The 16,562-nt window shown below is 34.0% G+C and overlaps 1 protein-coding gene across 4 annotated transcripts in view; it reads left to right on the top strand.

Moving 5' to 3' along the window:
• The window catches only part of Tll1 (tolloid like 1), a 213,683-nt gene that overhangs the window by 114,180 nt on the left and 82,941 nt on the right, over window positions 1–16,562 (top strand). For all 4 annotated transcript variants that reach the window (XM_074055035.1, XM_074055032.1, XM_074055033.1 and 1 more), the window contains 3 exons: window positions 2,266–2,444; window positions 6,472–6,577; window positions 13,695–13,819. In XM_074055035.1, coding sequence (XP_073911136.1) covers window positions 2,266–2,444; window positions 6,472–6,577; window positions 13,695–13,819 — 410 coding nt within the window. The remainder of the gene's footprint in view (window positions 1–2,265; window positions 2,445–6,471; window positions 6,578–13,694; window positions 13,820–16,562) is intronic.

Here is a 16,562-nt window from a genome sequence, read left to right as displayed (position 1 = left end):
TGAGTAAGCCCAGCATTAGTGGAGTAAGGAGGTATAATCATCTTTAGCGAGGGGTAATGGATATTTTTGGGCATTGACACAATTTACCCACAGAGCAATTGGAGAATGGCATAATTTGACTTGACATTTAAAAATTGTCTTGGTACTAAGAAAACATTGCTATAGGGAGGAAAGAACAGAAAGACCAGTTAGTTGATGATCCCAACAATCTATGTGAGAAATGAAGGCTCAGAATAGGCTGCCAGCAGTGGAGAACAAGAGAATTGGATGATTCTGGTTATAGAATGAAGGTGTGTAGCCACCAGGATTGACTATAGTGAGAGGCTTCAGGAATATTGGTGTTACTGAACCTGTGAAACTGGAAGGTTGGAGTTGCCTTTAACTGTGATTAATTGGGATGAGCAAGTCAGTAGGTGGAAGGATGTTTATTTTAAGTAGAAAACTGGGGACATAATAAATTGACATAAGTTATTCTTCATCCAAATGGAGATGTTAGTAAGGATGAGTGGATATTTGAGCTTGCTATTCACCAAATACTGACTGCTATATGTAAGGCACTGCTTTAGACATCAGTGATATATCAGTGGACAAAAGAAATGAAACTCCCTGGTGTATCCTATGGTCTACTAAGGACACTTAAATTTTAGTGGCTTCTTTTAAGGAGTTTTTATAGAAACTAAGTAGATGAAGAATTGAGTGATTTTAATGAAAAATCATACAGTGATTAAACTAAATAATTGAAAGTACTTAAAACACACAGATCAAAAAGGCAGGAACAATCCTCATTTTATGTTTGAAACGATGAATTAACTTAAAGGAAAGTTTCAAATGTTTTTTGGTCAGCTAACTGAAGACAAAAGTGGGGAAAGCAGATTTGGATGACTCTCTTTGACTTAAGAAGAGGTGAGATTTATAGATGATGAAAGTTTTTCCTGAGAGAGCATATAGACCTAATGGTCAGGCTGTAAAAGTGACATGCAAATTAGAAACTAAAATTCAAGATCCGTATAGAAAAAAAGTGGCTTCAAACCTGGATTGAATTAGAAACTAAGATAATGTTTGCATACGATTAAATCATGTTTTTCTAAATTGCATGTTACCCTGTCATTCCATGACTAATATTTATTTAAGCATATATTTAGTTATTGAGTTAGTCTGAACAGCTAGAATTTTTCTGTTACTAAGATCTTAAGTTAGTCAGGGATCAAAGCACTGTTTTTCTTTTATTTTTACATAGAATCATCATAAAATAATAGCTCTATGAATAAGGCAGTGTGAAATCTGTTTTTCCTTTCCATTAGGAAACTCTGTCTTATTATAGGAAATCACTATGGGTAAAATTGTGCTAAAAAGGGTGTTTCAGGATTAAATAAATTGACCACATTGCTTTACTGTCTCCCAGAGTTCCTTTTGCAAAGTAGTGTTTTCTGAATATAACCAGCAAGAATGACTCAATATGGGCAATTACATTGCTATATAATCATCAGATATTTCAGTTTCATTACTATTGCTTTAAAAGGTAGCAAAGATGTCTGTTTAAATCTTCAAAACTTGAAAAACTTCAATTTTTCTGTATCTAAGACTTGTTGAGCATATATGGTAAATAACTTTTAAGTAACAAGTGTCTACATGTAAATTAAAATGTTATTAAAAATTATCAGAGGGCAAAAAATATAATTCACTGATTTCCACAATTCCCCCACCATTTACCTCACTCTTTTTGCTGTTACTGATTTATTAAGCTAATTAGCTGCTTTAAAACCTTTATAATTAATGAATATGAATTAGTACATCTAATTGGCATAGCATGGGTTTAAATACATAGACATTTAAAGCCTGTAAAACAATTTGGAAAAAAAGGATGTGTGTGTGGGGGGGAGTCGGGGGTGACACAATGACTTATACTTGTGGAATATCGAGCAGGGCTGTCAAATGTACTTACCCTGGAAATTTAAATGGTGAACTTCTCTTTAATAATTTGAGCAATTCATTTTGGGCACTTTTCTTTTAATTTAATAAATCAGGAAAGGTCTTTTATAGTACCATGTGTAGTACAATTTCCATTCAAGATGAATTATTTGGTGCCTTGTACATTTACTATACATAAATTGAAAAGGACTCTAGAAGGAAGACAGTTTTGCTGTTCTGCCTCTGAATGTGTTGGACTTCACAAGTTTATTACCATGGTTTACAAAAGACCAGAATATTGTAGTGTATCCCGCAGTTTCCTTTGCACCACCATCTCCTCTTTCTCCTTTATTACAGGTGCTGTTCCTATGTAGGTCGGAGGGGCAATGGACCTCAAGCAATCTCTATTGGAAAGAACTGTGATAAGTTTGGAATTGTTGTTCATGAGCTGGGCCATGTGATAGGTTTTTGGCATGAGCACACACGACCAGATAGGGACAACCACGTAACCATCATAAGAGAGAACATCCAACCAGGTGAGAGTCTTCAGGACATGTAAACTTATGTTTTTGTAAATAATGTACACAATTCTGATGTGCTACAGTCAAAACTTCACTTAATTAGAAATTACCCCTGATGGTTTTATATTTTTAATTTTTTCCTAGAGATTGTATGATCCTCATGCATTTTCTAGGATTGCTTAATCTCTGAACACCTAGTGATTATTTCTAAACATCTGTTATTTCCAAGAATGGGTATGAGCAATTGAACTATGAGATAATACTATCAGTTGATTTTCTTTTTTAAGCATTTTTTGTATTTAGTTCTATAATTTGTGCTATACAGACTTTAAAAAAGCTGGGGTTTTGCCATGACATGAACTACAGCCACAAGAGTCTATGTTATACCAGGTATAATTTCTGGAGAAAATTCCAGTGAAATGAGTCATTCCCAGGGAGTCTCAATAGTTTCTTTGAGATTTTCCTCTGAAATTTGACTAAACTAAGGACATACCCTTAAGAATGTTTTCAGCATTTGAAATGGAATTTAAAATTAAAATCTAATTTTCTTGGGCAGTTTGAGTGTGATAATAGTCTCATTATAATTTTTTTATTTGTTTAACTTCCACATTTGTAAAGATCAGTACATGTCAGTTGCCAAAGAGAATTCTATTGTCTGGAATTTTCTTGTGAGGTAGTATATATTTTACGCATAGGCAAAGTAATGACGTTCTTATTCACGGATAATTAAATTACAATGTGAGATTACTTAGAAGTTTCTGAAATTTAACAACCTTCATCTCTTTATTTGCTCTCATGTATTTGGATCCAATTATTTATTGAGGCACTATTTGGTGTTAGAGATACTGTCCTGAAAAATACAAGGCTTAGTGGAGGTACATGCATATACACAAGTGAGAGAGAAAAGGAGCAATACTCAAATGTCCAAAGAACTGTAGAGTCCTAGTTGGTGTGAGAAATATGTCTTGGCAAATCCAAAGAGGTGGCACAAAAATTATAATTAAAAAATCTTTAAAAGAAAAGTAGAAATGCTTTAGGTGGACAGAATAGTGGTGAAACTCCTAAGTGAATGCACATCACAATCATTTTCACCTACCCACTTTGGCTGCATAGTAAATTATGAGTGATTAGTTGGTGATCACCTGGGGAAATTAGGTTATAATCAGAATCTTTTGTATGAATCTAGTAGACTAGGTTTTATCCTCTAGCTACTTAGTAATAATTGAGGGATTAGCAACAAGGCAAATTCAGATGAAAAAAATAACTCTGTCAGCTGTAGGGATCCTTAGCTGAGGGTGAAAAAGATAAACTGAAGTTTGGAACATCTATGAGAAGGCTACCTAAGTAGTTTATGAAAGATGACTAGGTTCTGAACTATACAAATAGTCTCAAAAAGATTTTAAGAGGAGCATGAGGAGAAATCTTCTATAAGATAAATATTGATACCACCAAATGAAACAACAAACATTGATAAAGCAGCATGCTTTTGAGAAAGACCAAAGAAAAACCTGTTTTCATTTAATATACCCCTGAATTTGAAAAGACTTTGGTAATCCTTCTTTAGTAGTGAAGAAAAGATAAGTCTAGACTTTAGGATATATCTTATGATAAAAATTGTTAGTAGAGTCAACTATCTAGGGAAAAGCTGATGGAGAAGAAAAAAAAGTTGAGGATAAAAAATGGAGAGCAAAAATATTTGAGCGACATTTGGTGGAGTGGCCCCCAAAAGACTGAGAGATTATCTGGGAGGTAAGAGAAAAATGAGTGGAATGTGATGTCCCAGAAGCGAAGGGAATAAATCACTTCAAATGGTGACGTCAACCAGATGAGGTGGTTCGTGCCTGTAATCCTAGGACTCAGGATGCTGAGGCATGAGGATCATGAGTTCAGGGCCAGCCTGGGCTAAAACAAAAAAAGAATGATGAAGTCAACTGTAGAATTGGACAGCAAAGAGAAATAAAGAAAATTCGTACTTCCCAAAATTGAAGACTTTAATTCCTAAGCCAACTACCAAGCTTCACCTTGTGCTTGACATTAGGGGTAAAATAAAGAAGAAATAATACTTCTGAGAGTTGTTTTAGCTACCAAGCAAATGGGAAGAACTCTGCTGTTAAACACAGTTAGTTTCTTCTGTTTACCATACATTTTGTTATGTAGAACAAAGGATGTAACGTTCAAAAATGTTCTTACTCTTAAGGAGGCTTCTGATTCAATATAAATGTGTACATAAAACATGGAAGAAATGTATAATTCATATAAATACACAAATGATACCTATCACAATACTAGGTAAACTATGGCTCTTAGTAATTTTTTTGACTAAACATGTAGGCCAATTTTGAAAGAAAAGAAAAACATTGTAGAAGATTTTCTGAGGATTGGAACTACTGTAACGGAGCTGTTCCAGTCTGAGAGTATTCATGTTGGAGATTAATCATCCACAAATTTATGAGTAGCCCTAACTCATAAACTTAAGATCAGGTGTTACTCAACAGTAATGTCTAATAAGCACAAACCTTGGCTTCAAATTTATATGCAAATTTTGGTATGAGGATCATACTATAATCTATTTTAAAATATGCCTCTAAAAAGGAATCTTGCTATTTTTTTTAACCTTGGTATGCTCTATCTCTAGTGCTCTTCCCTATGCACTGAAATGTATTACTGAAGTTATTTATGCTCCACTTTCAGAAAAATTTATATAGCATTTGCCTTAATCAGAGAAGCTGTTCACACAGTGTGCTCTAAAATGCAGTTTTTTGGGGTTAGTAGCTACAAAATCTGGTTGGTGGCTTTTTGAAAATCCTCTCTTAGGAGAGAGACTACAATAGGCTGAAAATCCCTTATGGAGTTTTAACTGTTGCTTCTGGTGAAGAGAATACAGGGTGTTTTTTGAGAATGGTTGTAAGCTTGATATGTCAGAGATTTGCAGATCACGTATCTCACTACAAAGGCTGGTTAACTGATTTAAAATTATTTAATTTAAAAATTATTTATTGTGTGAACTCACTCAAAGATAGACTGAAACACTTTAGTCTTGGACTTGGGCTTTGTGATTCCAGGTGACTCCCTGCTTTCATTGCTCAAATGAGTGCTTGCTAGGTTTCATTAGTACATGTAGGGGAGACATTAGATTTTGTGCATCACTCCAAGTCTTTATTGCCTTTTGGTAAACTTTTTATTAATGTGTTATTTTTGGATTTAATAGCAATATGGAAGTTGGAATAAAAACTTAGTTGTATGAGTGATGTAATAATTGTGTTTTGAGCTCTAAATGTGAATGTGGAAATCTAGTAGCTCATTTTTATATTTTGATGTTTCAAAACCTTTTAGTTACATAAATGATATGACTCATAACATCTCTAGCTGCTTAAATTGTGAAATGGAAATCTAAGTCTTACTGAAAGAAATTCTTTGGCTCTGCAGCCATTGGCATAGACTACATGTTTAACTCTGTGGTTTTTTTTTTTTTTAAATTTCAAGAAATAATATTACCATAAGGTACAAATAGGGAGTTGAAAAATCTGTGAAAAGTGAAGATGGCCAGAAGATAAAATAACAGATGTGAAACAAACAAACAAAAATTAAGGTCTGAAGCTGTTTTTCTGAGTCAAAAAGCTCTCAAAGTAGAGTTTCCTTTTCATCCAAGGAACACTTGCATCAGTTTTTGTTGAAAGTTACTGTTGTTTTATCTTTAGGTTCAAGCCATGTAGCTAAAACATAATTTTTTATAATTATTTCTATAGTATCCCAAAACATAATGGGATTAAAAAAAACTAATATGAGATGTTAAAAGAGTGTACATAGGAAACAAACCAAAAGTATGCTTTTGTTATGCAGAAATTAATTCATTATCCAATCAAACATTGCTCTTTCAATTCAATGCTAGAATAAAGCTATGTTTTGTGCACATGCAAAAACTACAACCAGCAAGAGTATCAGTATTTAGTAAAAAGCAGATGCAGGTGTAGGAAGGGGTCTTCTGTTTTCTTTTCTTTTAGTTAAAAAGGCTTCTGTGATTTTGTTTGTCCCTGATTCTTAGGTCAAGAGTACAATTTCCTGAAGATGGAGCCTGGAGAAGTGAACTCACTTGGGGAAAGATATGACTTTGACAGCATCATGCATTATGCCAGGAACACCTTCTCAAGGTTGGAGTCTCAGGTTATACTTTTTGACTTTTAATTCCTTTCTTCCGTGTGGCTCCTTAAAAAGCTATATTTTGCATTTAAACTAGAACCACCTTCAAATATTGCTCTTTTTCATGGTAGAAATGACGTAGGAAATAGATTAACATATGTAGTCAACAGCAGACATTATTTAAAAGGCATTTTAAGCTTCTTTCTCTGTGATGGTGGGGATTAAACCCTTGGCCTTCTCTGTGCTAGGCAAATGCTCTAATATTAAGCAATATCTCATCCTAAAAGACATTTTTAAACATATTTCTTATGATTTCTACTAAACATAAATTTAAGTGATCATTAAAATGGTATGAATTTTTTTAAAAAATTATATTTCTTAATTATAAAGAAAGAAGTTCATACAAAATAATTAGCTAATTAATCAATGTGTTAGATGGCAAAACATTACTTAATGAAAATTAGGCATTCATAGGTTACTCAGTTGTGGAGTGGTGATGTCATACTTTCTATGTAAGTTGTGTTTTATACTGTGCATTTTCATTTTTTATTCCTCTTATTCTTAAAAATTATTATTACCAGATGAATTCCTAAAGAACAGTTTAGGAAAACTTTTATTTCCATGTACCTTAGAACTACAGTTCAGCAACTAGTAAAATTGAGATTAGTTCATTAATAATCAGCTGCTCTTCTTAAAGCCATAGCAAATTTGGGTTTTGATCTGCATCATTCTAAGGAGAATGCCATCCAGCAAATGGCTCCTGGTGAGGAATTTTTAATGGTTGAAGTGCTGAACTCATCCATTCTTAGTACAAAGTACAAAGGATGTGCTAATGACCTTTAATACGCAGGCACATTATAAATTACCATGTAAAAAACTCAAACCTTAATTCAATTGTATTTAAAAGGTCCCCCTCTTCTAAATATATGTTTATTCATATTCAGTAATTGTCCATACACTTGCTGTTCCTGGAATTTGAATCTAAGTTTTGATAGGAATAGACTCAGAAATGTGGGCAGAATTTAATCCTAAAGTGCTATAAAATGTTTAGCTTTAGGTCAATGCTTGGAATTAAGTTTTCCATAGAAACATGTAAGAAATAGATATTTGGTTCCAGTTCAGCCAAGACACCTTTCTTATGCTGCTGAACTGAATTAATTAAAATTACCCTGAGGTTTGGTTCATTGAAATACAGGAGGTTTTGAAGAGTGTTGAAAAAATAATGAATCTTTATCCAAGTTTGAAATATCCATTTCCCCTTAGTCTGCACTAGTTTACATCACATTTTATCTTTCCATAAACCACTCTGCTCTTGCTCCCTGAAGTCCATCTCCCCACTCACTGCCTGTGTGTTGTGTGCCATTCATCCTAAGAAGTGCTCTTCTTATTGCTTCAAAACCATCTATCCATTTATCATAAATAAATTTATAGTCCCATATTGCAAAGGTCTATATCTACCTGTCAGAAGGATAATAGTCTGCTTGTTGCAAATGACATAATTTTATTTTGAGTCTCTACAGAGGATGTTTGTTAACATATTTAAATGACTTATTATGGGAAACAAGTTATTTGTCATAGTTCTCAGCTATGCCCCCCAAAAGTATTTGAAGTTTCTTTTTTTAATTATGTAAAAGCTATATAATAAAAGTTTACTATTTAAACCATTTTAAAAACACACAATTTAACAGTGTTAAGTATATTCACAGTGCTCTGAAACAGATCTCCAGAACTTTTTCATCTTCCAAAATTGAAACTTTTTGCCCATTAAACAATTGTTTTCCTCCCTTCCATCACCTGGGAACCAGCATTCTACTTTCAGTTTGTATAATTTGACAATATCTAGTTTAGATATTTTCTAGAATTGAAATCATCCAGCTTTTTATCTTTTGCAACTAGCTTGTTTCACTTAGTATTATTTACTCAAGATTTATCCATGTTGTAGAATATGAGAAGACTTCTTTCCATGAAATTGGTATTTCATTGCATAACAGTACATATATTGTATAGATAGTATATTGTTTATATAATGCACAGGCATACATATCAGTCTTGTTTGTCCCATCATCTGTCAATGGACATTTGGTTGTGTGGACACTTAGTTTCCTTCTGCTTTGTTTTCATGAATAGCGCTACTGTGACGGGTGTGCAGATGTCTCCCAGAGATCTTACTTTTAACTATTTTGGGTATCTTCCCAGAAATGGGATTGCTGGATCATATGCTGCTTCTACTTTTTGATTTTTGAAGAACTTCGGTTCTCTCTTTCATAGTGGTTGCACCATTTTACAGAGCACAAGAGTTCCCCCTTTTCATATCCTCACCAATACCTGCTAGTTTCTGTTGTGTTTCTAGTAGCTTTTTTTTTGTAAGGTGATATCTCATTTTGGTTTTGATTTACATTTTTCTGATGATAGCACCTTTTAGTGGTCAGTTGAATATCTTTGCATATTCATAGTAGCCATTCATTTATATCATCTTTGGAGAAGTTTGTATTCAAATTCTTTGCTTATTTTTAAATCAAGTTTTTGATGTTGAATTATAGGAGCTCCTATATATTATAGCCATTTATCTGATAAATGATTTGCAAATGTTGACTCCCATTCTATCGATTGCCTTTTCATTCTGTTACTTATGTCATTTGGTTCACAAAAAGTTTTAAGTTTGATGTGGTTCTGTTTGTCTACTTTTAGTTTCGTTGCCTGTGCTTTTTATATCATATCCAAGAAATATGGCCATATCCAACGTCATGAAGCTTTCCCACTATCTTTTCTTCTAGGAGTTTTATAGTTGTGTGTCTTGTTTGCATCTTTATTCCATTTTGAGTTTATTTTTTAAATGGCATAAGGATACACATCCATTCTGGTTATATGCCTTGCCCACAGACATCAAAGGCATGTTGTCCACCCATATGACGTCCGTGTCATTCATGGTTGGGTACTTGGCACCACTGCCCTAGAAGGGCAGCCAGATCACCCAACAGTCCACCAACTACAGCTGAAATCCTGCCCCTAGCAGCCAGATGGAGTTTGAGTCCACCTTCTGAGGGTGCCTGCGTTCTTTACTAGGGCTGTTTTATTGTCTCTTTGCTGTTACTTGTGTTGTGGTGACAGTGGGTCATTTGAGTCCTGTTCTCCAGCATGCACTTAATTTACTCCTCACACTAGGCACCAGTAACAAACCAGGCAAGTGGACTGGTGTGGAGCATTGTCTGAAAGGCCAGGAAGGTGCCAGGGCTTCCCAGATAGTCTCCATTTGCCCTTAGGACAGAGTGTGGTGGGAGAGGCTCACTGACCTTTGACTTTCTAAGACCTCCCAACAAGATGATGATGGGAGGAAAGGACAGGTCCCTCCCCTAATCATCCCCAGCCCTCCCCTTGGGGTGAGAAATTTGCAAGAGGCACAAAGCTGGCCTTGGGAACAGGCCTGGAACCGGTCATTTTTGGCCTAACCCTCAGGGACAGTGAGGGCAGAAGAACATGGTTTCTTCAATTGGAGAATTTATCATGTTTCATTGTTCAGTTGTTCAGAGATATTATTAGATGGAGTTTGATCAGTTACAATTAAAAGTTGACTTTTTCCAGTTAAAAAAAGGTAAACATCCAAATTTATTCTTTTGCATGGAATTATCCAGTTTTCCTGGCACCTTTTCATGAAAAGACTGTCGTCCTTTCCTCACTGAGTGGTCTTGGCACCTTTGTTACAGATAACTTGTCCGTATAAGTGAGGTTTATTTCTGTTGTGTCTGTTTTGTTTCATCGGCCTATAGGTCTGTGTTAATACCATTTCCACACTGTTGTGATTACCATAACTTTGTAAATATTTTTTGAAATCACTCCTCCACATTTGGAGTGTGAGTTCTTTAACTCTGTTCTTTGTTTTCAAAATTGTTTCATCTGTTTGGTATTCTTTGAGATTATAGATGATTTGTGTGCATTTTTTTTTGCATAAAGTGTCATTGGAATTTTGATAGAGGTTGCACTGAATCTATATATTGCTTAGAGTAATATTGACATCTTAACAATATGAAGTCTTTAAGTTAATGAACACAGAATCTTCCCACTAATTTGCCTCTTTTTAAATTTCCTTCAAAGATGTTTTTAGTTTTCACTGTGCAAGTTTTTTACCTCTTTGGTTAGATTTCCTTTTTTGTTCTTTTTTACATTATTGTAAGTGGAATTTTGCTTAGTTTCCTTTCTGGAGTGTTCTTTGTTAGTGCATAGAAATGCAATCAAATTTTTTCTGTTGATGTTATAGTCCACATTGCTGAATTCCTTTATTAGTTCTCATGGTTTTTGTGTAATATGCAGGGTTTTCTATGAAAAGACCATGGCATCTGGGAACAGAAATATTTCTCTTCTTCCTTCCCAATTTGAATACATTTTATTAGTTTTTCCTGTCTCTGTTTCTGTCTCTTTCTATATCTTTTTTTTTTTTTTTTTTCTAATTGCTCTGCCTAGAACTTCTGGTTATGTTAAGTTGTTGAATAGAAGTGGTAAGACTAGGTATCCTTTCTTTGTTCTTGGTCTTAGAGAAAAAGGTTTGTTTTTGCTCATTCATTGTGATGCTAGCTGTGGGCTTTTCACATATGGCCTTTATTATGTTGAGGTAATTTTTTCTATCCCTAGCTGTTGAGTGTTTATCATGAAAGTCTGTTGAGCCTTGTCAAATGTTTTCGACATCTCATTAGTTGGGATGGTAGAGTTTTTGCCCTCCATTCTGTAAATGTTAAATATTCGAAGTTTTGCAGTTTCTTCTGTTCTGGACTCTTTTATAGATTCTGAACAGAGTCTATAAAAGTTCCAGCTTTTTATGAAGGTAGCCCATCAGTAGATTTAAGAATTTACTTGTGGGAAGAACAGTGCTGGATCTATGCCTCATATTTTGTAACACAGATGTTTGCAAACTGGAGACAACCCATTTTTCATTGAAAAGAGTTATAATATTTTACAAAGCTTTTTTTTTTTAATGGCTAATTTGCTCTTTTAATGTGGGAAAAGCAAATGAAGAATGGAGATTAGAGGACCCTCAATAAGATTTGTCTCAGGCCAATTGGTAGTACTTTCTGAGAAGGTCCAGTAGGAACATACCTCGCTTAATGGCCAGGAAGTGGAGGAAGAGAATTGTTAACTTCCTGAAAACAAAGAAAAAACAAATGGATAAGTGACTGACCTATTTTGGAATAGAAGGGAGGTTACTTCAGCATAAAAAATGGCCCCAAATCCATCAGTGAGATTGAATGTATTCACTCCAAAATGCCACCAATCTTATAAAACTGAATTGTTTTTGGAAGTGGAGAAAAAGTAGAAATTTGCAAAGATTAAAAATGTATTTTTAGAAATGGAAAATAGTGAATCCTTTGTTAGCCCTGAAATGCTGCAGAAATCGTAACACTTCGTTAATTTAGATTTGCCTGCTTGATGTATTCATTGATCCATGCAGCCTTGTTGAGGAATGGTTTTTCTCAGTGCTACCTCGTAATTCAACCCCCTCTTTCAGTTACACTGTCCTACCTGGAGTTGCATTTTAGCCATACGCGCAGGCTGTCACTTTTAATGGGCACTTTCCATACGTCATTAGTCTCCACTTCTCTGTCCTCATGTTAGGCAGTACACATATAGGAGGTTTGGTAGATACATAGATCTTGTTGAGAGATCCATGCTCTCCATTTGAGTACTTTAGGTTATATCTAAAGATCAACACCCTTTACCTCATCTAAGAACTAGAGAACTTTGTCATAAATTACTCCCACATCATGTTTATCATTTTCCTATTGATTAGCAGTTATCTTCAAGGTAAGGATTACTTACCTTGAAGTCTCACTTTTGGGATCCTCTCATCTCCGAGCTGTGGTGTCTTGTCCTTTCTCTCTAGGAACTCTCTACGCCCAGTTACACACATAGCCTTGACACTTCATGTTTGCTAAAATGTCAAATTCCAGATGAGTTTTCTTTTTTATCATTCTACTCAAAGCTAACTCACACTGCACAATCAGTATCCATCCTCTCAACTTTATTTTTTATCCTAGCACCTATTACTACAAGGGTTATAAATCATTTATTTAATGTCTTTCTCTCTGCATTAGGTTGTTAGAATCAGAAAAAGAAAGATCTCTATTTTATTTACTTCAAAAATTTAGACTTAGAACAGTGCTTAAGGAATAAGGAAGCTGAAAATGTTCTGTTAACCTGCAGTATAAATGAAATATATTTATTTATAAATTTTGGAACAGAATGTCTCATTGTGCATCTCAATTTTAAAGTTTTTAAAAAATGTTTTCTTATTTTAGAATTTTTTTTACAAACTTCCTTGTACTTTTTTTTTTTTTTTTGGAAAATCCCCATATCCACACTCCATACTTCTAATCTCATTGGAATAATATCTCAGTCCATTTTAACTTTTAAGCTCAATACTTCCTTGAGCATTATAAATGTTGCATATATATTGCAAAATTAGAATGCATCTTTAGTGCACTGCAGTCAGAATTTTAAATTATGCACATTAGAAAAAAATACCAAGTCTTTGCCACAACCTTTGAGTTCAAAACAACTTAGTATCTGTAGCTTACCATTAGTAAGGCATTGATTACAGTATTTTTTTTTTGCTTATTGATTTTATCATGGGAAATTGCAAAATTATGTAAATATATAAAGACATTTTGATTTACATTGTCCTGTATAAATTTGTGTTGCAATAATACTGGGAGTTCTAAATTAACTTTTTAACTTTTGATTCTTATAATTTTAGTAATCTCAAAATTATATATTATAGTCTTATTTTGTTTTCTATCTGAGGAAGAATTGTTTTATAACCTGTTAATCTTTGGATTACCTGATGATCAAAACAGAAAGCATGGTGTACTTTGTGGGGGACTGTAAATTAGTCCACATTTTTTGAAGCATCTAATGCACACTTCTCAGGTCATTATTGACTTTATGCAAGACACACACATTAAGCATAGATTTTTTTTCAACTTTGATGAAAGTGTATTGAAAGCCTTTTGTACTAGTTTATGTGCACTCTTGGTATATTTCTCCATTGCTTGGCTTGAGTTTGAAAAAGATAACCTTGTATTTGTAGGAGTATGTGCATTTTAATTTGGTGTCGTAACTTAAGTGCTTTTTTTTCCCCAGGGGGATGTTTCTGGATACCATTCTCCCCAACCGTGATGATAATGGAATACGTCCAGCAATTGGTCAGCGAACCCGTTTAAGCAAAGGAGATATTGCACAGGCAAGAAAGCTGTATAGATGTCCAGGTATTGCACCATGCATACACAAACACATGATTGTGCTTGACTGTGCTCTTCCAGATGCACAAACTACAATTACTCAACTGGTTGTCTTTCTCTGTGCTGCAAATAATGGTTCAAAGTTAGTAATCACAAAATGAAATAGGAGAGATCTCTGGAACACTAGTGCTATAAATAAAAGCAAACTGCTAGAAACCAGATTTCAAGGGCAGAGATAGTACATTTTATTTCTTTTAATTCAGTGAGTAAAAGAGCCAAATACAATGGTTGTTTATTGTTAAATAGTTGCATGATTTTATAGTCAAATGCTGTTTCCTTGCTAACCTAAAAAGATTATCTTTTCAGAATCAGATCCTGTGTAATCTTTCCTTGCAAGGACCAACACCAATCACATATGAATTAAAATTTTATCAGTAGCGATTTAAAAGCCTGTTGCAAAAAACACGTTCTAAGCACATTGCTAGTATATTTTGCCATTGAATCATGTTGGGTAAAATGATGAATGAAAGTTTTTAACTAGAATATTCTCATAGAATACTAGTAAGTTGATGATCCAAAAAAATAAAAAGAAAAATAATTAAGTGCCTCAAGATGGAAATGTCATGGATCCTCTGTACATCCTGTATTTCACAATCTTTGAAATATATCAAAGAAACACATTTAACTTTGCTTAACATAGTTTTTCTCAAATTATTTGTCCAAGGAAACTTTTTCCCCAAATTGATTGAATACTAAACTTGTAGATGGTAACCTATAAAGGTGTTAATTGTCTGCTATACTAATAATTTTTGCAGGTAATCAGGAATATGATGGGGACATTGATCATTTTTTTTCTTTCTTTGCAGTAGTGGAGGTGGAGCTCAGGGCTCCACACTGGCTACACAGGTGCTCTACCACTTGAGCCACACCCCAGGCCTTTTGCTTTTAGTTCTTTTTTCAGAGTGTGTTTCATGCTTTTGCTAGGACAAGCACAGATGATAACCCTCTTACCTACATCTCCTGAGTAGCTGGGATTATAGACATGAACCACTGTATCCAATGAAATTACAGACCTTTTATGTCAATAATCATTTAAAATTTATTTACATATTAAATTATTATGGTGTTCTTATGTTAGGTGTATTATGATTTATATTATCAGTACAGGAAACCTCTTTACAGTAGAAGAGAAACTAACTGTTTGCAAAAATTTTAAAAGTGCTCCAGGACATGGTTTAGATTGTTTCTGTTGAACAGATAAAGACATGAGTGCAAGCAAGAAAACAAGTGAATTGGCTGAATACTGCCAGGAAATAGGTAGCTCAAAATTACATATGGGTGATACATTTATTCCTGACACAAATACATTTTGTTAAGATTTCAGCTAAAAGGAGTTTCCTCTCTGTAAAATCATATGTGTTAAGGAAAGTTGTAAGAAATTCTTTTTTCTCAATGTTGTCATAATGGTTAGATTTGGGCCCATTATATATATTATATATATATTATATATATATTTTTTTGAAGGGTAGTTGAAATTTTTGAAATTTAATGCCATACTTAAAACCTTTTACATCTTGATGATTGAATGTTGAAAGTAACCTTTAATTTTTTTTGTACACAAACATATTTGTAATTGGTATGCTTAAATATATATATATCTATATAGCTAAAACTCCTTCTACTTAATGTTCATCAATTTTGGGGGCAATATTGGGATTTGAACTCAGGGCCTCATGGTTTCTAGGCAGGTGCTATATAACTTAAGGCACATCCCCAACTCTTTCTAGCTTTAGTTATTTTTGAGGTGATATCTCATGTTTTTTCTCAGGGCCAGCCTCAGATGTCAATTCTCAGATGGCCTCCTGAACAGCAGGGATTGCAGGCATGAATCATCGTGCCCTATTTACTAATTGAAATGGAGGTCTTTTTGCCTGAGCTGGCCTCCAACCATGATCCTCCTAATCTCTGCCTCCCAAGTAGCTAGGATCGGGTGTGAGCCACCAAACTTTGTGATAGTTAAGCTGGGTTCACATTTGAAAAAATACCTTTTAAATGTTTATGTGTGTACATAAGTACACATGTATATGATATCACTTTGTTTATATTTTTACTGCAGATTTCCATAGGAAAGATGAATTTATGAGAAAATATATGACAAAAAACCTGGGGGATCCTTTACTAATTTTTAGCTATGTGGACTTGGGGTTTTTAGATTTCAAAATGGGGAAGATTATGTGATTAATAGCAGCTAAATAAAAGGACATGCTGGATAAAATGTTTTGATAAATGTATTTACAGGTGCATGATATACTTACAAAGCAAACTGGAGCCACATTGCATGTGAAATTGTAGTAAAGTTAGGAGGGATCAAAAAGTCATCAAACTTATTTTAACTTTCACCAACATTGCTTATTTCAGCTATTAAGAGGAAGAAAATGAGAAGTATAGTGTCCACTTGAGATTCAATTGTGTAAATACATGAATGGTCCATAACTAACATATACATTATTTTAATGCAGTAAAGCCACATTCATAAAAGCACTATGATCTGTGAGAATGATGTCCTGTATTTCTAAAGCAGTATAAGAAGCAAGTTGCGTGGAGCAAGGGAGAACTAAGACACATTAAATTGCATGCTTCTTTGGTTTGCTTATTCTCACTCTTTTTTGTTAAAAATTTGCTGGTGAATAGAGACAATAAAATGTGTTTGGCTATTTTTTATTCCAACTTTGTTTTTTCTTCAGTTTATGCTCAAAACTGTATTTGGTCT

Source organism: Castor canadensis, chromosome 14 (assembly GCF_047511655.1).
Source record: "Castor canadensis chromosome 14, mCasCan1.hap1v2, whole genome shotgun sequence".
In the NCBI taxonomy this organism is placed as follows: Eukaryota; Metazoa; Chordata; class Mammalia; order Rodentia; family Castoridae; genus Castor; species Castor canadensis.
Note: the sequence above shows the minus strand (reverse complement) of the source record. Positions and strands in the feature narration are given on the sequence as shown.